The 21,883-nt window shown below is 38.3% G+C and overlaps 1 protein-coding gene across 3 annotated transcripts in view; it reads left to right on the forward strand.

The window, feature by feature from the left end:
- Positions 1–5,387: 5,387 nt before the first annotated feature.
- adamts18 (ADAM metallopeptidase with thrombospondin type 1 motif, 18) overlaps positions 5,388–21,883 on the forward strand; it is a 54,048-nt gene continuing 37,552 nt past the window's right edge. Inside the window, exons 1-8 of one of the 3 annotated variants that reach the window (XM_057346313.1) lie at positions 5,388–5,664; positions 5,757–5,820; positions 6,645–6,964; positions 18,364–18,634; positions 18,991–19,190; positions 19,326–19,409; positions 19,688–19,847; positions 20,409–20,514. In XM_057346313.1, the coding sequence (XP_057202296.1) occupies positions 5,551–5,664; positions 5,757–5,820; positions 6,645–6,964; positions 18,364–18,634; positions 18,991–19,190; positions 19,326–19,409; positions 19,688–19,847; positions 20,409–20,514 (1,319 nt within the window). In that variant the 5' untranslated portion in view covers positions 5,388–5,550. Of the gene's footprint in view, positions 5,665–5,756; positions 5,821–6,644; positions 6,965–18,363; positions 18,639–18,990; positions 19,191–19,325; positions 19,410–19,687; positions 19,848–20,408; positions 20,515–21,883 lie in introns of those variants that run through there. The other 2 variants (XM_057346322.1, XM_057346331.1) reach the window with 2 other exon arrangements.

The following is a 21,883-nucleotide window of genomic DNA, read 5'->3' on the forward strand; positions in this document are numbered from 1 at the left end:
TGGCTCACTCCACCCCCCACCCTCCCTTTTCGAAGCAATACAGTGGCTGACACAGCACTAAGATGTTGTCACGTTTTCGCTTTGCTAAAGGAGATAACGTGTTTACGAAACACGCTCTGTAGAGAAGTTTGTCCGTTTAGGGCTACTGTAGAGACAACATGGCGTATTCCATGCAAGGGGACCCGCAGTGTATGCAGATAGAAATAGCTCATTCTAAGGTAATCAAAACATAAGCTTCTTTGTGTAAGGTCTTTACACACCTCTGAAGACATAGTTATGTATATTATACTGTATTTCATAAATCATCCCAAAAACATACACACTATACCTTTAACTGGGAGAGGATGGCATTAGCAACATCAAGGTTGTGGGTTTAATTTCCAGGAAAAGCACATACTGATAAATGTAAAACCTAAATCTTCCTTGCTTTGAGTAGAAGTTTCTGCCAAATGCATGAATGTAAATGCTGATAGTCTATTAAATTATCATTTTTCTTTATACCATTGTTGATGGGATTGTGACAAAAGTTCCAGATGTGTTGATGGTAACTGCATGGTTAAGTAATTCCATGTTTTGTGATGGCATTACAGTTGTATATCTCTTGTTATTAGTTTTTTCTTTGAACTGTTGAATTATGGTAAAGTAATGCAAACCCAAAATGCAGTGGCCATTCTGCTTCACAATACATTAGCGCATGCATTATTTTCCAATAATTCAGTCTGTTGTCAGTCATTCCCTGCATAAAAGATTTGTATCAGATTGGGCATTATATTTGTACAAAAATGCTGAGATTTTAAATAAATATAAACTTTTATGAAAATGCCAAGAATGCTTTGTTTGATGTTGCACCAAACTGTCTCATGGCTCACCATGGCGGTACAGAAATGACAGTTCTACGCAGCTATTTTTACCGTATTTGCTCGTCAGCCTATTTGACACAGAGTAAAATGAACCACAAATGTTGTATCTTTATCTTGATTATTGTATTTGGAGTGTCAGTGTTGCCACTCCTTATCCCCAGGCTCTCTCTGGTCATTGTGGTTAGTCAAGAAAGAGGCTTCAGAACAAATTACTGCCTGTTCCTCCAGCCTCCACTACTGCAATTTTTATATTTCCACACATGGAGGAAAAAAATAACCAAAACAACAATATTTAGGCTGCAATTACTGGAGAGTAAAATTCTATGTCTGACAGCGAGTGAAGGATGATGGTTTCGAACGGTCAAACACGCCACTCAGGAGATTCTTCTTTTGCAGACCGCTAACACTAAAAATAAAGTGAGCTGGTCTGTTTGCTCACTGCAAACAAGGACACAATGGAGGCTCGCTGTGAGGTCTACATTAATGCTCTTTAAACCGGCATAAATCAGATGGTAATAGGATGCGGAGTGTTTACCGCTTGAGTACATTTGTGAGCTTTCATATACGATAAGCCTTGGCCTTTAAAACAGTACAGGAACTGAATAAATGAGCATATAGGTGTGTGTGTGTGTGTTTGTGAGTGTAATTGATAGATCACAGTGAAAGTCCTTTACCAGCAGACTCCCAGGTGCCTCCTTTCCCACAAATGATCTTCCTCTTACACCTAAAGCCTGTAGGGCTAAAGCCCACCTGTGGTGATACTTTACACAGGTACTCCAGACAGAAACAGCATGTGTCACAGTCTTTCTCTACATCAAAAAACACAAAATTTCAATTTAAGTGTGCATTATTGGCATGACAAATAGTCAAAAACATACAAATAATGCAGAGCAAATTGACAACTTAAATTAGCAGAAAAATACAAGAAAATAAAACAAAAAAATAAATTGAATGGGGCGCATCAGAAAGATTGTGACAGGAGGACATATATGGAGCTTCTAGAAAAATCTAGCAACTTACTTCTACAGACTTTGATATGTGACCAAACGCTGAATAACATTGTTGTAATTTGAGATAATTTTAAAGTGATTTGCTGTGAGATTGTGGTTTGTGACGTCAATTTATAAAATTGTAATTTGTGAGTTCATATGTTTAATGTTTAATATGCCCGGAATGGTGGCTGGAGGTCTAAGAATCCTGGACTACAAGAAGAACCGCAGGAGTAGGGTAAGCATAGGTATTGTGTATGTATATACTCTAGTGTCATGGTTTTTTGTATTAAATACAGTAACAGACAATCTTCTTGTGCATTACTTGTGCTTAAGACACAAAAAGGGCTGCTCATGTAGGTTTAAATCTTGTGTTTTGTTTTTTAAACCCATTCTCTGTCTACTTTGTCTTTCACTGCTCTGTACAATGAAGATAACAACTTTACTGCCTCTATACTGGATGTATTCAAATAAGTCCATCATAGGGATGAGGCACTTAAGATTTTATGGTTCCATACTGATGGCTTTTAAAAGGAGACGGATGAGGGGTCTTGATCCCATAAGCAGTCATTAGCTAGTCTTATCAGATGCTAAAGATTGTTTAATATAAATCCAAGTCTTTTTCTCCTGTCTCCTTTCTAAGCAGTTCCCCCCACACACTTGCGCTAACACTGTTTTGATGTACTATGTAGAAAAAAAGTGATGCTTTTTCAGCAACCTTGGTTCCAGCAGTATTTTGCACATTTATTTCTGAGAGGGATTTTTTATATTTTTAAACCATGAACTAAACCAGCTCTGACAATTAAAACTTCGATTAAAAGGAAGACAAAAAAGGGTTGAAAATCTGCAATGTGGTTGACGTATTACCAATGATTTAGGCCTAACTCATTTCTCTTTTACTAAGTATAAAAATATACAAATATATAAGTTAAGAGCTAGCTAAATTTCATGGGAATGGGTGCTGCTGAGCTCTTTTAGTACAGCACCACAGAGAACCTCTCTCTTTGGCATCATGGGCAGTGTAGTGCTTCACCAGAAGTGTGACTATTTAATGCGATTAAAAAATGGTATATGACATTGTGACTTGTAATTTTTTAGAAGCTTAAATCATCGCCTACAGTCTTGGAGGCCATGGTATGTCTGTTTAATAGTGAAACTTCAGGAATTCTTGTTGTAGGTTTCCTGTGACCTTTAAGTGAAAATGCCAGAAATCAAGGATGTTCTCCAGGGTAAAGTCAAGAGGTCAGTCTTGAAAGGCAATTTCACAATCTCCTAGACTATTTGGGCTTTCAGTGACACATTTAAATAAATAGTGGGTGCAACTGCCACTCAACAGTATATTGATTAATGTCATGGGTTATGATTTATGACTGCTCAACAACAGTCAACAACCTTGTCTGGATGCCACATTTATTTAGTTAGTAAATCAAGAGCACTGGACTATTATTGATAAAACATTATACTGTAGCTGTTGTGCTGAATAATATTATATTTTTATCTAGTTATCCACCAAAAATGAATCATAGAGTTTACAAACCTAATGTTATCACATACATTGCACATAATCTGTGTTTCCTCATGTCAATATAACTAGGCTACCTTGACCAAGGTTTAGATCTCTACCATTACTTGCATTATTGGAGATGTGCTTCGGACCATTATGCTTCGGACATTATGGTTTCAGTGTTCTCTCTCAAAACCCAACACGGGGTAAATTAGGAGCAGATACAGGCAACTCTGGCATCACTCTCCCAGCTGGGGCTGCTGCTGGAAAAGCCAGTGCTGCACAACATACAAACAAATATAAAACAAATGGTATACAGCCACGTGAAGAGATGGGAAACACATATTAGCAAATATGAGGTCAGAGGTTGAGTTATGACTTCACTGCCTATTGCATTATTTTAGCTACATTGTGAAATTCAAAGCTGTTTCAATGGTCATACATGCCAACTTTTTGCACAAAGGTAATTTGAGTAGATGAAGAAGCATGTTTAATAGAAAATGCTATCGATAAACTGACCTTTCACTTTTTTCTTTTACAATGTCCCAGAATTTACAGTGTCCCGTCCAGTTGTGTCTGTAGAAGTTATGAAGGACCGTTGATACTGTACTGTTCATTGGTTGGCTACATGCAAAGACTGCTCGATTATTGGATAGACATCTAGGCTATGATTCTTTTTTCACGCTCAATTTAGCATACCACATATAAACCCCATATGTCAGGGAAGCATTGTTTCATGGTATGGTGTTGATCCACGTTGAGCCATCTGTGCCCACTCCATTTCGAGCATTTAGGGCACAGTTTTATAAACAGAAAGAAATCCTGGCACACAAATATGTTGTAAATAATAACATTGTAGTCAAAGCAAAGCTCATCTTCCTGTGGGGTTTGTTTTGCGGTTGGCTTTGACAAGCTGAACCCCCAGCCAACATTGACTTAAACATCTGACAACACATTTTCTAAGGACATTCTAAAAGGATGCTAAAACCTAATGGATTGTAAAGGCAAAGTTAAACTCACTGAATGATTCTATTCACATGGAGATTGTCTTTGAGCAAATTGTCATATGGGGGACATAGTGTTGAACGCGGTAAGCTTGGCCACTGCCGTTCATTAGTCAAATCTGAAACATCATAAAAACAAAACAAATATCAAGATGCTTTCAATCCACCTCTAAAAGCTCGTATGATGTCTTAAATTGTTTTTTATGCTTTGGCTAAACCCTGGCTTTCACTTTCACACGAGATGTAAACATTTTAGGATGAAAAAGTCAGTTAGTTTTGCGAGATCCATAACTAAACCAGCAAGCAGATCAAACAAACAAATCACTCTCATAATGCTCACATTCACCCAACAGTAGACAGAGCTCTTCTCCAGAAAGGACTTTGGATGCCTAGTGGTCACTAACAGCCGTCTGCTCTCTCGTTATCTCATCTCATGGAGGGAGGACAGAAGCTCCTATTTGGATAAAGTCCAAACAAAGTAGTCAGGATGTGGCAGAAGAAAACACTTTAACATAAAGAGTCACCAGTTTGATACCCAGGGATACAGACAAAATGTGTGAAATGAAAGTGTGTGCTGAATGCATGAATGTAAATAAGATTCTGTGCATTTATTATATTCCAGATTTGAATAAACATCGGCTGAGCGCTTGCTCGAGAAATCCCTGCAAATATTAATGACAGAATATTTAGGAACAAGACCTGACGTGAAAGCGCTTCGTTATACAGTATGGCGTACAGTATCATAAAACAACCCTCAGCCCATTCACAACTCTTCCCTTCAGATCACACAGTAAACTTCTTCGACAGCGTGTTTACGTGCTCTGGACATTCATTTAGAGAGCGCTGCGGACATGCTTCCCATGTCAATGAACTCTGTGCTAACGCCATATCGGACAGTGAGCAAACTATCGCCTGTAGATGCTCTTCACTGATTGGTGGAACCCCCCTCCCCATCAGCCGGTGCCACTACCGCTGTATAGTATATACACGCACACACATGCACGACTGTCACTGCTCAGCAGCCAGAAGCGCTCACGGTCGTTACCTGTACGCGCAAACAGAGGCAGTGCGCTTTGCTATAATGCACCCGCTGGATTTAACTTGAGCAAAACAAATGAAACAATTAGCAATGACCATCTATTGCATTGCATGGATCTCCCGGTTTTTGAAGAGGTAACAGGAAAGGTGCATGCATGCATGTCCATATGGATTGCTTTTTTCTATTGCTCTGGACTTTACAAGTCCCGCTTGTAAACAGCACGTCAATGAGATTACTGGCGAGCGTGTCGTTCGGAAACTTTATAAAGGCAAGTGACATTATGAAAACATTTGTTTTGTTTGTCTCATTTGAGGCTATAATTCACAAGTTAATTTTGCTGAATTGCATGTGTTTCTGCAGGCTCTGCAGTTCTGTTGCGTTCACTCTGTGTCATCTAGTGGTGTTACCGGCGTCCCCTATCAAGGTTTGTGTTTTATCACACTGTGATGATGACTTTATTTGTTTTCTGTTTTAAGTGATGACAAGTCAGTTATTGATGCGTGCACGTGCTTGCTCTCCAAAAGTTGTGCTATGTAATTTGACAAACTATGCATAACGTGTCTTTTTTTGGACATGGTTATCTGTAAGCAGACAGATGAAGAGTTTGGTTCGAAAATGAGATAACTCCGTTTTTAAATTGTTTCACAAATCATGTTTTTTATTGTGTTATCACGTTTTATTGTTTACATGTTTTAACTGTATTTTTGAGTTATTATTGCTTAAATCTAAACAAACCAACTGCAGTTTGATTGATATTCATTGGAATGCACATTAAAAAAATATGATTTTTGAATTATCTCATTTTGGAACCAAACTCTTCAAATATAAAAACGCAAAAAGCTATAGGTGTTAAGGGTTTATGACATAAATACAGTCACACTGTGTGAAGTATACATAGGCAGTGAAAGGGGTTCCCTTCCTGTTATATCTACTGCATACCACCAGACCTAATCATAGATTCAATTCTTGTTTAATTGTTTAATATATTTTTTAGCTATTTCATATGATATCTAGTTTTATTCAAATGAAAAGACCATTTATTTGGACTAATATGAACTAAAATTTCTTCTGATCTGTAAAGATGGAGATGTTTATTAGAAATATAAAATGCATTTCTTTATAAATCAATAAAAATTTTTAAATCATATTTATTACTTTTTTTGACTAGTCTTAGTTGTTTGACCCAATACAGCAAGCTGTTAACTGTGGGAATTGATGTGTAACGTAGGCTACTTTTTTACTTGCCAGATTATGATTTTGTCACACCATTTGAAGTGGACTCACATGGCAGCTACATTTCCCACGATGTGTCAAGGCAAAGACGGAGTAGGAGGTCTCTGTCTGAAGCTGGTGGTCCAGTGCACTATCACGTTTTTGCTTTTGGAAAGGAATTACACCTAGACCTGCAGCCGTCCCATGTGCTGGCTGATGGGTTTACTATACAAACACTGGGTGCAGAGGGCATCAGCACAGCTACACTTGACCCTGCTGTTCATAACTGCCTATATCAGGGTTCCATCCGCAACCATTCTGAATCCTCTGTGGCCATATCCACCTGCACAGGTCTGGTAAGTGTTTCCTCTACAGTCTCTTAAAGATTTACTTTCTTTGCCCACTAAAACATAGAAAAATATGTAGTACATAAACTGTTAAAGCAGCTTTACTGGAAGTAAACCAAAGAGGAGAAATCGCTGGAGCATCAAGCCCTGTTTGACAAGTCTCTCACCATTTTTCTAAAGAGAGGATCACATGTCTCACCTTAGATGGTGAACTACTGTGAAACCATATCCAGATTTCTGCTCTTTTGTTCCTTGTTTGCCCTGTTTTTTCCTGTCTCCCTTGTTCCCTACAATTAAAGACACAGTGAGGTTTCAGGCGCTTGGCTGGCAGCGCTAATCTTTGCATTGTCCTTTTCATTAGTGGTAGCTTCTCCACAATAAAACAGCGGTGGCCCATTCTTTTAAGACGGTGTGACGACACAATGTGATTTAGGAGCAACTGCATTTGAATAGACTACAAGAACTCTTTGATCTAGTCCTCTTTCTTTTAAAGCTCCTTTCTGCAGGATGGCCCGAGCTATAGGTGATTCTCAAAGACTGCCCCATTTCAGATATACAGGACACCAAACAAGACCTCTGTGTCCCCTTGGATTTTGTACTTAAATGTAAAGAGGAAAAAGGACATGTCCGAGAAAAAAGGGGTCTCTCACTTTGTCACTTTCTCTCTCTTTCACCCTCACTTTCTTTTTCCCTTTTCTTTGTTGGAATGTAAAAGAACGAGTCCCAGAGGACTTTAACCCTTCCATGTCATCTCTGATTGATGAGGATCTTTGGATTAGGGACAAATGAGAATCTATTCATCCTACTTCTGAGCTGCTGTGAAAAGCTGAGGAGGAAAGAGAGAGAGGTTATGGTGAGAACGCCGGTATAGAAGTAAAATAAATGCTTCTGTGGATGTGAAACCCCCACAGCCGGTACATCCAGAGGTAGTCATGTCCATTAAGTTATAGCGAGTTGATGAAAGCCTGATTTGCTTGGTCTAGTCCTCTCGCTCTCTGTTAAACAGCACACAGCATACCAGATGGAGAGGGATTCCGTTGTTAAATGAAGAACAGGCCATCTTGGTCTTTAAATCGGGAAAAGGGGGATTTACTCTCTAAACCCTGCTTCATTTAAGTTTTTAATTACTGTGCTGTCTGTGCCCTTCAGTTGCTACTTGGTTCGAATAGATGTCTGACCTCAGATGATCAAACAAGAACTTTGCTCCTGTTTTACTGTGGCGCTATGGTTTTTAGTTGTTGTCCTGGAAAGTTTCAGGTGTTTCTTGTGTAACAACACATCTACAGTCTATGTGTGTTAGTTGAGCCAGGTTTTTCCAAAAATTCTTATTACGGGCTATATCTATGATGGCAAGGTAGTACTGACCACAGTTTTATTTAGCAGGTGGGTCTTCGGAAGAAGCGCTCTGTTGCTTCCTGTTTAGTGGTAGAACTTTGAGCGTACTATGCTTCGGGTCACGGTTGTGCAAGTTCAGACTTGCTTTCCCAGCCTGTAAGCATAGATAAATCCACATCCTTCACCGCCTTTCCCAGGTCACGGTTCCATATGGCAGGTTCAAGCCCACCTCCTTTGAGTTGACCAATTCTACTTTCAGAGTCAGACCAAACTGCCTGAAATTGGAAGCAGTACCATATCAAAAGACTTATAGGTCTTTAATTATAAAACATGGATTATTGATTGATTGATCTGTTCTGTTCATAAATTGTATTTACACGGTTTAGAAACAAACTGTTTTTGTTGCTTTGCGTGCTGGACATTATCTAATGGCTAATTCATTAACTTCATTTACTTGCCTGCACATTTGTTTATTGTAGCAGATAATGAGGCGGTAGACTTGACTTGTTCTTTATCAGTTCATGTTTACTGACAACATAATTTATTAACAATCAGCATGTATGCAAACACTCTTAGGTAAGATAACAATTGGATGACTAAATTGGTTAAGATAACAAATGTCGTCAGTGAGTTATCTCATTCAGACCACACAGATGTAAACCCTCTTCAATTGTCATGATGTTAAATGTAATTGAGATTAAGGAGACTTCGCATTGTTCGCACTTTATATACTTTTATAGATTTTCTTACTGAGCGTCAACACAGAAGACTGCCTCATCAGCATAGTTTCCTGTTAATGTTCATTCCAGCTGTTTTTAAAAAATCCAAACAAGGTAAAGAAGAGTGTGTAAAGGTGAGGGAGTGATTTTATGGCTCCATCAGGCAGTCTGACTGAGTGTAGTTAATTATCCTCCTCATGTTTTGAATTGTATGTGAGAAAGGTTTTGTAAGACGGGGATCCACTCGATTTGCCCTCGAATTTCAGCCCTCTGCAAACTCTCTCCAATCATGCTGAACTCAGACATGACCTTTCCCAAGCCCCCTAGTGTCTCTTCTGTTTAGGTGTCAGACTATCATCCTTATTTTCCACAGGAAATAAGTTCTTATATAAGTAACTTATTCATGTGAGTAACGTATTTAAACACACTTAAACACACCCATGGATCCATTACTCATAATAAACGTGGACAATTCGATTTTGTGAGGTAAACATAAACTTTGTAAATTCATATAAATCGCACGCATCACGTAAGCTGTGTAAACAAAGAAAAAGAGTGACAATTTAATCAATTATGTACCATGCACAGATGGTTATGAGGTGTTAGTCACTTTTGCTGCGGAAGGTTTCCCGCATTCTCCGTCTGTCTTTCTGGAGTCTTTGGGGGGTTTTGGTGGTGGTGGGGGGTTTCATGAAGCCTTTTTGGATAGCAAAGAGTGTTCTTTTATCTTTTATGGACAGCCCGGCCCATAGTCCAACCTTGTGGGTGCTAGACTGACTGTGAATGTGTGAGGTGCAGTCGGAGGTGTGTTTGTGTGTGTGTGTATGTGAATTGCTGCTGAAGCACTTCAGCTGTGTTTATTCAGCGCCAGACCTGCTGGTTCAAGCCGATGCGCTAGCGTGTGGGATTGCACTTAGGGACAGTTGTGATGCTAATTCACTCTGACTGCAAAGGAGAAAAGCTGTCAGTGCACTCAAAGACTGACTGGATATACTGCAGCGAGTGTGGAGCACCCGGCCATTCAAACATCAATGGGAAAGAATGGCTGGGAATTACAGAATACAGTCTCAGGGAGCCGATCTGTAGTGCTTGTCTGATTTAGGAAGTTGTGAGAATGCTTTGGGATTTCCATTGGTTATGTCTGTCATGATGATGGTATGGTTTTGACTGAAGTGCTTGCAGTTGGTGGCCTCCCAGTTTGAGACCGACATGGATGCATTGGGGCATTAGTATTAATATTCTCTCATGGCAGCAAAATGTCAACTTTAGACCTTTTAAAAACATATTTACTGTAAGTGTTCATCATTTCCTGCAGTTGAAAGGGATGACTTTAACCAAACCATCCATGATTAGCTTACATGGAACAACGGAGGAAGATTTTGAGGAATGTAGATGCTGCTAATTTTTCCATGCAATAAAAGTGAACGGGGCATATAATTTAAAAATCATGAGGTACTTAATGACAAAAAAATTCTGTTTACATATCATGAGGTAATATTTATTTAACTTTTAAGCATGCCAATAAAGCTTTTTGAACCCTGAATCTAGTGATACCAAACACACACAAAAAAAGAAAACCTGTTTCAACAGACTCGGCCAATCTGTGTCTGGCTTAAATAAGGGGAAATAGGGGACACGGGAGACAATACTCAGATGATGTGCTGGACATTTATACCTGTCTGAGTTTTGGGAGGCCAGGCAGACAAATTGAAGCCAGAATGAATATATGCTGGGATCCTTTGTAGTTACAAATGTCTCCCACTCCCACTTTCATAATTCACAGGGTGTTATGCCATGTTAGCACTGTGGGAGTTGCCAGGGGGTATTCCCTGGTGGTCTCCGTGGTGACAGTGATGTAGAGGCTGCTTAGGGATGTCAGAGAATAAGGGCCTGGGAGAGAAAGAGAAGAAGGCAGGTCGGTCCCACTCTGGTGCTGTAACAGCATTGTACTCACTTGAAGACCGAAACCTAATGGGCAGTAGAGAAGTGACTGTCACAACAGTACAGAGAAGCCATAAACATATTATAAGGAATGAAATTCACCCTGCACTTCTAACTTGTGTGTGGCAGTATAAAAGGCAGGATAAAATGGTTGTTTTCAAATTTGATTTTATTTAATCCGCAAAGCATTGTTCTTTGTGCATCTTTCTGGGATTAATAAGGTTTTTGAAGGACAGTTGTAATGCATGAGCATGTTTCATTTACAGCTGGTTTGTTGGTTAGAATTTGTCATCTTTTGTTGTAGAATAAAATGGACGTTTTTTTATTGATTGTAAAAGGGAACCTAGTGTTAGTGTTATGTTCATCTCAAGTCTTTATGTTCTTTGAGTTTATGTAACTACTCTCTTACACAGTGTATGTCTGGTTACATGTTTGTATACAAAACTTGAATATACTTACTAAACCAGTGCCTAGTAAATAAGTCTGACAGCATGCTTGTACTCCGTAAACTATTTCCATTACCTTTAAATTATGACAGGGTAGAATGTTTATGGACATACTTTGTATCACTATAATTACCTTTTTAATAGACAAGCGGCATATTTTATCGGCTTTTATGTTCTATAGAAGCAGATAGAAAACCCTGAATCAAATATGAACTTTCATGATGTCAGCATCAGACATTTATAATCAGAACAGTCAGTTTAAATAAAGAGAATGACTTAAATGACTTTTATTGCTTTTGGTCCAAATGATCAAAACAGCCTTGCAAGGTTCTTCATTTGTCTCTGTAAGCATTACATGCACTCTCTCCCCACAGTAGTCATTGAGTGGATGCTCTGGTCAGATGCAAGCCGATGGCAGAATGCAGATGTGTTTTAAAGCTGGGTAATAAGCAGCTTCGGTTTTCTCACCGCTTTCTTCTAACCTTTAACAGCATGTAAGCACTTACTCATCTTTATAATGCCACGGTCGCAGGCTTTAAAAGCACAGCCAGTTTACACAAAGAGATGCTAATTATGTTTCATGGACAGAGGAAATAAATGATTTCCCATACTTGGACTATGTCACTTTGTGTGTCTTCAGCGCAAGATAGATCTTACAAAACCTCATAAAACAAACTGACTTTCGTGTCTTCTATAAAGCAGCACTTTGAGAACTATGGTTTATTAGTTAATTCCCCACATCTGATAACCCTTTGAAAATGTGAAGACTGATTAATCTCCGTGTCTCAGGGAGGGAAGAGAGAGATAATTAAGACCTCTGGTGGTTTTTGTTTTTTCTGTGAAAATGAAGCGTGTCTATCTGGCAGACGGTGGCCCTCTAATCTCCATTTCTTACAAGTGTTCCTTAAAGGAGATAACTAGAAGTCGGTCACATGAATGCGAAACCAGAAGAAATTTTCCTTCTTTGAGTGTAATGGCCTATGAGTAGTCAGGTGGTTTTTGTAGAAGGCTACGTAAGTACCTATCTCATATAACACATTATTACGTAAAGACTTGCTTTTAGCTGACTGTGTATTCATAAGCAGTGCAGTGAAGTCTGCCAAGCATCAGAAATGATGTGAACACCATCTCTGTTTACTGTTTCTCTAGAAGATATTTTAGAGATTATGTGCTATTTAGCAAAGGATTGCTGTAACTATCATTGGCTGTGACAAATACACTAATTGATGTTGTGATAACAGGATCCCTGCTGTTCTGCAAATCTTTGTTGTCTGTAGTTAGTTTCCTCTCTCGTGTTTTTAGTCAGCTACTTTAGTTCCACATGTCCTCTGACATGCTGCCAAATTACAAACAAAAAATACCTGGCCCAGATGGAATCCATTTGCCCCCATTATCAAACCAAGGCACCTCCATCTGCTAACTGCTGGGCAAAGTTGTTAGATATTTGACAGTAAAGTTTGGTATGTCTCTAAAACAAATGGAATACATGTGTTATAATTGTGCGAATTGGACTCCAGGGCACTCGCAGAGGCCCTTCAGGATGTTGGTTAAGCGCATGCTTTCGGGGTGGCTTGTATGGAAAAGACTTCACTGCGGGAACTCATCTTGGCTAATGTGCTAACATGGGTTGGTCAGAAGAGGACATCTGGCAGCTTTTCGGAAACTGGTAGCTTATGTAGTCAGTCAGCTGAGGCTGTATTTTATCTTCCATCACCACTTGCTTTGAGTCTTTTGGTTTGTGTCAGTCAAGTCAAGATTTATTGTTTTTGCAATCGCTGAATAGATAGGAACAGTATTCACAATATATTTCACAAACAAATTTAGCATTAGACACTGTTGCATAAACTTTACCACATACCACAATCCTGTGCACTTAATTCACAAATGCAGACGATTTTATAAGATTGATGTTTCCCTATGGAAATATGTAAAAATGAATGAAGAAAAATTATACATTTTATCTATCAGTGTGGTTTAGAATATAAAGATGTGCCCAAACCCACATCAAAGTGTCGTGGGTTGTCAAGCTATTTTTGAACGTAGTGTTTTATGATGCAGAATGTTTATCAGTAGTTTTGGTTTTCTGGTTGTAAGTAAAGTTTTAATGCAAAACTACACTGTAATTCCAATATGCTAATAATAGAGTGAATCAGCGCTAGTATCATCAAAAAAGTTAACCCTGTAATTTAAATAAAGAAATTACATGCTACCCATCTTTGGCAGACATTTGTATGTGGCAGACATTAGCCTGGGTTACGTCTATAGCCTATAAATGTATTTGCTTGTGTGTTATATGATGTTCTTAATGCACAAATGCTTCAGGTTTACAGTATAACACACTTTGGCTTGAATTTGACTAAACCTGCTCACACACGCTAGACACAAGGTGAAGGACAAGGTGAAAGTGGAACCAAGGCTACTTATGGTCGCCTCTGCAGTTAAGCCGGACAGAGGAAACTCATGAAAAATTAAAAATAAATACACATTTTATCTGTAAAGGAATAGTTCACCAGGTTTGGTCTGGACGGCGTTGAGTGGCCTTGTTGCCCTGACAGCAAATGCCCCAGGTCATTGCGGCAGCCTGCCATGATCTACCACTGTTTTCACAGCATGCGCTTTAGCAGACACCGCCTCAGCCCTAGGAGTGCCCGTGTTTACTTTGCCACCTGCGAGGTGGGAGGGGTCATTCAGGCGGGATCAAACAATCAGGGGAGTAAAAAACAATACGGAATGTATTGAGGTTCAGCAGTCTGGGAGACAGAGGTTAAAGATCTGGTCCCAAAGAGGGAAGATGACCTCAGCTCAGGAGCGGAGAGGTTGAGAGAGCGACTGGAAGATGCGCTGTACCGTGACACACTCCAGTATGGTTTCTTTATGACACCACAGGTCTCTAAATATTATGTTCAGTTTAGTAGCCAATGTTGAAGAAAACTATCAATATTTATTCTATCACAAAGCCAGATGGAAGAGGGGCAGGGTGCTCATCTTCAGCATATGTTTATTATAACTTTGTGGTTATGCCGATAATAAATAACTTTCAGTTTGTTCACAATAGCCTAAAATGGTCAACTAAAAATGTGTTAGTTGACCCTTTTAATAAAAGCAGTGTGTGTAATGGCTTTGATGGACTGAATTTTGATAAGATCTGTTATACAAGACATTTTACAGCAAACTGCAACAAATCCCACTTGAAACAAGTGCTGCCGTCCTTCTAAAACCTTGTATCTCCATATTTTGTTATTTAAATTTTTTGTCAAATCATTATTATTAGTCACCCTTTATGTTTGTCACTGGGTTTTGCAAGTATTTTACCAATAAAAAGTATTAAAAAGTGCTTGTCAATTTGGACAAAACAGTGGTTTTACTTATTTTTTGTGCTATTTGTGCAAAAAAAATACTTAAAAAAACTAAAACAATTAAGTAAATCCTACTAGTTGTTTTTTACAGTGTACTGTGTTTTTTCCATGTTCTGAAATACAGCAAATTTGGACATCCTAGGTTTCAGAAAGACTGTGAGGATATAGTCTTTTATGACCACCAGGTATCAGAGTATGTTTGCAAACATAAAGCAGGGAAGAGACAATATTCAATAAATGAATAAAGCAGCACCTATTTGATCAAGTCTCCACTCAGTTACGCCGTAAATCCATTATAAATTTTTTAACTAGGTTTCACACCTTTCTAAACACATGTATTATGTTTTATCTCATCTAACCCTAAAGAATCCAATGTAAATCTAACCTCATTGCATTGCATTTATGCACCTGGCCGACACATTTATTTTTTAATGGCTTACAGTGCATTCACATTTTACATTTTATCAGTTAATGCTTTTCTTGGGAATCGAAATTTGTTGGCGTCATGCTCATTCAATTCGACTACAGCAAACCTAATGCACAATACAAAGAATCATGGTGCAAACCTAATCTAATTTCAAAAGACCTGAATGCGTAGAATGTTTTTATTTAATCAAACTGACACGTCGCATTTCCCGTTGACAGGGCAGTTATTAAAAGAAGTTAATGCTGAAATGTTGCCACATTTGCTGGAAGCAGCACCCTTTGGCTGTTTCCTTCTGTACTAGCAAATATAGGATCACATTGTACAAATACTGACCCAAACCAAATAAATCTGGAGACACGTCTGCTTGACTTATAATGAAGCAATTAGGGGTTGACATGTTTTATTAGTAATGGTTAAATGTGCTCATGTGTTGGCTTGCTGCGGACATGTCCCAGGGCACCAATACGTGTCACTATCATAGCAGACGATAAGGTTGGATCTCGCCTTTGACCCCACACCTCATTAATCAAGTTCTTGTGAATATCTGACCTCCTCCACCTACCTCTCAAACATGCCATCTAATTCTGCTCGGAAAGACAAATTCCTCCTTTCCCAAAAAATACTAATACACACGAGTGAAAGGAGAGCTGATCATGTGAATGCTTCCCAGGAGGAACTGTGGATACTTGCGATCAATATTAGTTGTTCTCTGGTAATGCATTAAAATGCTATTTTTTAAAAGAGGTTTTCAAGAAGACGCTTTTAAGAGATGTATGTCGGCGAGAGAGGTTATAGATATGTCAAGTTCTCCTAAAAAGAGTCTTGGAGTCTATCATACTTGTCATTCCTGGCCACGCTGTAATCGTCACTGTTAAACAAGCTGCTGAAAGGTTATGAGGCATATGAAATTTTCTTCTGCTCTCTGGACTGAAACGTTTGATGAATGGGATGCTCCTCAGGATGCCTTCAGAAGCCACGGGCTGCTCTACATCTTTTTCATGTCATTGTCTGTTTATTGTGTACTGACACCTATAACTTTGGTGATGCCCATTTTTTGTGACTCAGCAACAGCTGTTTTTTAACCACTGAGGTTTCATCTGGAGGGGCTATGAAGCCCCCACCACCAGGAATGTAAATGTGTTAGAAGAGCTACACCGTTACTCTGATGGTCTCTGATGGGCTTTTTCCCCCATGACATCAAACACGCATACTGTAAATACCTACTTACTGTATCTTCTTTGATTTGATATATTTTGGTCCTGGATTTGTGCACTCTGATGTTAACTTAAACTGAAGGGATAAGTCTATTCAAGGCTAAAGTGTTCATTTATTAAGGAATATTCTATGTTAAACACAAGTTGAGCTCTAAAAAAAGACTCTGTCCAACTGATTACCGTTTGTGTACATTTTGTTTGTTTGAAGGACCTGAAATGTAATTCTATAAAATGAGGGAAATTCCCTCTTGGATGACTAGAAGGGGGCGTATGTGTATGTAGAAAGATGTGAAAAAAACTCTCTAAAGAAACCTCTATAGCATTTTTCCTTCTTTTTTTCAATGCATTTTGAAAAAATATTTGTATATATTTTTCTCTCAGTTACTTTATCATTTTTATATTAATATTGGTTTTGAAAGAACCTTACAGAAATGTATTATTCATCTATTTAGCAATTAAGCTTGAAGAAACTGCTTACAATCATTTAAAGGCACAATATTTAAAGATGTAAACAGCTTAGGGAACCTTGCTTCTAAATGGTCTTTTAAACCACAGTTTATGTATCAAGTATATTAAATACAGATAATATGTAAAAAATAAGTAGCCTATGCATAAACGTGCAGTCAGAGAAAACCTTCACATCACAGATGGGTCTCTAGAGATGCAAATGATACTTGTGACCACATACTGTATATGCTTGTGACAGGTTTGTTATAGACCGTTTCATCAGACGTGCGTGCACCTGACCCCCAGTTAACTTCCGGTTTGTGTTTGGCTAGTGTGTAATAATATAACTATTTATATTTAATTTGTTAATATTAATTTGTATTATTATTTTATTGTATAATAACTGTATTAAATAAACGATTTGTTAAATTTTGTTGCATGTTTATTTTAATAAATAAACAATTTGTTGAATGGGTCCTGTAGTTCTGTCGCATTTAAAGAAACCGTATGGTACATTGACATCTAGAGGTTGAGCTTGGTATCGGAGTCTAAAATTCCAAATATTAGAGAAAGTTTAGCCAAGTAACTGTTCTTCTCGGTTTCTTTTGATTGTTATCAGAAACAGTAGCGAACCGTGACGTTTGAGCCTTGGCCCTCTGAGCACGCACACTACCCCCAACACACACACTTACCACATGATACATTTACAATGCTACTCCAGACTTGAAAACCGGTTCTTCACTAGCAGAGAGTAAACAGAAATTCACCAGCGAACAAACTATGATTATAATAAATCTTCTTCTTCTTTCATAGTTTTTTGGCGGTCTGCGAACCAACTTCGTGTGCTTCTTCCACTTTACGAGACTGTTGGTGTACAACCCCCCACATGGCGGAAAGTTAGCAAAAAACAAAACGCACCCATGTAGAAAATTATATGATTGGTCAGTTTTATTGTCAGACAAAATTAATCTCTCCCTTGGATTTACTGTACTGTCAGCCAGCGGTATGCTACTAGAAGGCTCCCCAACCCTGTGTAAGCACACGTTCGACTTCTTCCAGAAGACAGCATATGACATCGCAGAACTGCGACTGCTCCGTGATCTTGAATTACTCTCGTGAGACTTGGAAATCTCCGCATCGATCCAGGAAGTCAAATATACAAATCTAATAGGGAAAATCTGACGACTTTTATTGAAAATAGTAAAAAATATTTTTTACAAATACAAATGTTTGTGAATGTGTACCGGAAGTTCAGTTGGGGTCACAAAAGTGCGCATGCGCAGTAACGTTTAATGAAACCGTCTATATGATGGTGATTCTAAAGCATTTTTAAATAATTTCCATCAGAGTCCCATGCTCTAGCAGTGGACCGTGGGATTGACAGTAACAGAAAGGAAGAGTACTCGCACGGCCATGCATGAATAGACCTTTCCTTTGATGTTATATTGAACATCAAATAACTCATTTAATTCTTATTATTTCAATACCTGCTGAGAAATACATCTTCCTTTGTTACTCTGCAGTCAGGTCTGATCCGGTTTGCTGGTGAGGAGCTTTTCATCACTCCACTACCACAGCATTTGGCTTTACGACATAACTACAGCGCTCCCTCTGGACATCAGCCACATGTCATCTACAAGCGATCAGCTGAACGCAGCGTCCACACGGATAAGACTGACAAAACCAGCAGATTCTCATCAAACAATCCTTATGAGCATCACCACCATCACCGTCACCATGACTACCAGCACGGGAAGCTCCAGAGACAACATTTCTGTGGACGCCGCAAGCAATGTATGTAAGGGAATTTCCTTTTAGCTATATTTAGATTGAAAGTGCTTTGTGTAGTTGGTATTTTTATTTATGTTATTTTTGGTCTCAATCAAATAAATATTGTTACAATATCATATTAATTTATATTCCTTATATTCTCCAGACATGACTCCCCTTCCCATAATCATCTTTGTAACTCAATAAGTGCTTGGACACAGCATAGTGAAATGATTTACTGTAAATTTCCTGATCTGTCATCACTTCTCTGTTGATTTTATCAGGGAACTTACTTTATTTGAGGCAATTTGGGTGTATTTCATTTCTCTCTGTCCTGTTCATAATCTTCTCTTTTCTTTTTGTCTCCATTGTACCTGCAGATACTCCCAAGCCTCCCACAGAGGATCATTTTGTCATGCCCGATGAGTTTGAACAGCATAGCCGGGTGAAACGCTCAGAGATTACATCCAACAAAGACCGAGGCCTGAACGTGGAAACGCTGGTGGTGGCGGACAGGAAGATGCTGGAGAAACACGGCCGAGAGAATCTCACTACCTACGTCCTCACTGTCATGAACATGGTGAGGTGATGATCCCTACTCTGCAACAGTGTTGTTGAAACAGTAATAAAACGCTTAGAGAACTTTATTCCAGCATGTGTATTAAATGCTTGGTTTTTGGTGGAGTGATGTGCAACACTTTGTTGTGTTGAACAGGTCTCCAGTCTTTTCAAAGATGGAACTATTGGGACGGATATTAACATTGTTGTGGTCAGCCTTCTCTTACTTGAAAATGATCCGGTAAGATTTAAATTTATACTTGGGGATTTAGCAGATGCTTTTATCCAAAGCCACATGCAATGCTATTTATCTTTGTGGAAAGGTAGCTACTACAATGCATAATTTTCAACAATTGTACATTAAATATTTTATTCAGCAATTATTTAGACATACTTTATGAAAGGGCCTGAGAATGTACAAAAACAGGACATGAACGTTTTTCAGATGTCTGATGATTCATTACCCTCTCTTCTTTCTCTCATCAACCCTTTGAACTCTTTCCGCATCTATCGTGTCAGCTGGGTCTGTCTATCAACCACCACGCAGACCAATCCCTCAACAGCTTCTGCCAGTGGCAGTCAGGCCTGATGGGTAAAAATGGCAAGCGCCACGACCATGCCATCCTGTTGACAGGGCTGGACATCTGCTCCTGGAAAAATGAACCATGTGACACATTGGGTAAGACTCTCACCATCCTGCACCTGAATTGGGTCCCATGCTTTGAGCGTCTCTGCATAGTAAAGATGCAGGAGCGTGAATTACACAATGCCAAAGTTGGAGAGAGCTTTTGGTTGGTGTCCTGTGTTTCTAGTCTGCCCTTAAGCAGAGAACTTCATCTGACTCTATCTAAGATCCGCTTTGCAGTCAGTTGGCACTTGGCAGCTTCTTATGTCTTTGCTCTATATAGAGGCGTTAGCCAAATGTAATGAATTCAACTCTAAAGCTCCAAACCACAAATATGCAGTTCTTTGAATCCATGTCAAAGAGGAGAGGAGTGTTTTAAAGTTGTCTGTGTGATGTGTAACTCAAATCTTTGTCTTAAAATCAAACAAAAAAATATGAAATGTGTTTATGTGTAATGGGTACCTTCTTTAAATTCTGTAGTTTTGAAAACATTGTGGTGTATTTAGTGAGACTTAAATAGTCTATTACTGATTTCATTTTATGTTTTAAGCATTGAATTGGATTCTTGTGCCCATAATACATCAATGTATCTTTCACTGTTCTTCCTGTCTGCAGGTTTTGCTCCAATAAGCGGCATGTGTAGCAAATACCGTAGCTGCACAATTAATGAAGACACTGGGCTGGGCCTCGCCTTCACCATTGCCCACGAGTCTGGACATAAGTACGTTGACTTCTGCTCTCGGGTCGAATTCCATTTGGGAAACCATCTGCTTTGCACTGTAAAAAAATCTGTAAAAAAACAGTAAAAAGTCTGGCAGCAGAGTTTCCAGACATTTTCACAAAATTACATGAAATAAACTGTAAAAATACAGAGCCAATTTTACGGTCAAAATTGGTTAAATTACAGTACAGCACTGTTGATAATTGCTCATTAAACTGTGTAAAAACAGATAAATTATATCAAAATACATTAAAAAGCAACTTCTTTTCAGGGTAATCTCTGTAAATTTAGGAATTTTTAAGTAATTTTATTAAGCTTCTCTGTCAATCTACAAAGGAATTTACTTTTAAAAAACATTTTAAATGTATAATAACTAAGAAACTACTAATAAAAACCAAATGTCTGTACATTTACCAGTTATAATAAAGATATATATTATTAAAATACAAGAAAAAAGAAGTAGCTACTTTTAAAACCTACAATACTGTTAATTAACCGTAATTAGCAGTTATTTGAATCTATAATGAAACTCTCAGGTCACAGGCCTACAATAATTTCCTGTTAAATTCTTTACATGTAAAATAAATACGCAATATTAAAAAACAGTACTTTATTTTGTACCTTCAATGAAACAGAAAAAGACATTCTGGGGAAATGCAAAATTCTTTTTTTTAAATGTTCATCTGACAGTGGGAATACAAGCAGAGTATATCAGATTCAGAACATAGCTCTGTACATGCAAGGTATTCGTTACACATCTAGACATTATTTGAGCAAGTTGAGTCATATAGATTACTTATGCTACCTATAGGTGACTTGGATTGTCAGAGTTTTGGTCCCGCTCACTGTCATTATATGCCTTCTAAAAATCCTGAAGTTATCTGCTGAAAAAAGAAAAACATACATCTTAGATGGCATCAGGTAAACCTATTTTTCAGATATCAACGGTCGCAGCAAAATACTTAAATTGACTGCAAATCTCTATGTACATTATACACTATATTCAGTTTACTTTCTTATAGCAAAACCTCCCAAGAGTTACTTTTGCAATAACCAATCTTGCACAATCACAGTGGACCCACAAGGACAACACAAATTATTAATAATGGATATCATAGGAAAATGATACAGTGTAGATCAAATTTTATTTATTGCCACTGTCAAAGCAATCCTATGGAATCAAATTACTTGTCCGTCTTTGGCAATGTAGATTTTAGATTATAAACAGTCCAATCTTTTCCATACCTGGATTGTTATGGTCACCTGCGGTAGATTAGCACAAGCAGTCGATCCACAGAAGCTGAAAATAAAATATTAAAAATAAATTGTTTGTATTAACATTTACACATACAAAGCACAAATTCCACAG

This window comes from Triplophysa rosa, linkage group LG1, assembly GCF_024868665.1.
Source record: "Triplophysa rosa linkage group LG1, Trosa_1v2, whole genome shotgun sequence".
NCBI lineage: Eukaryota > Metazoa > Chordata > Actinopteri > Cypriniformes > Nemacheilidae > Triplophysa > Triplophysa rosa.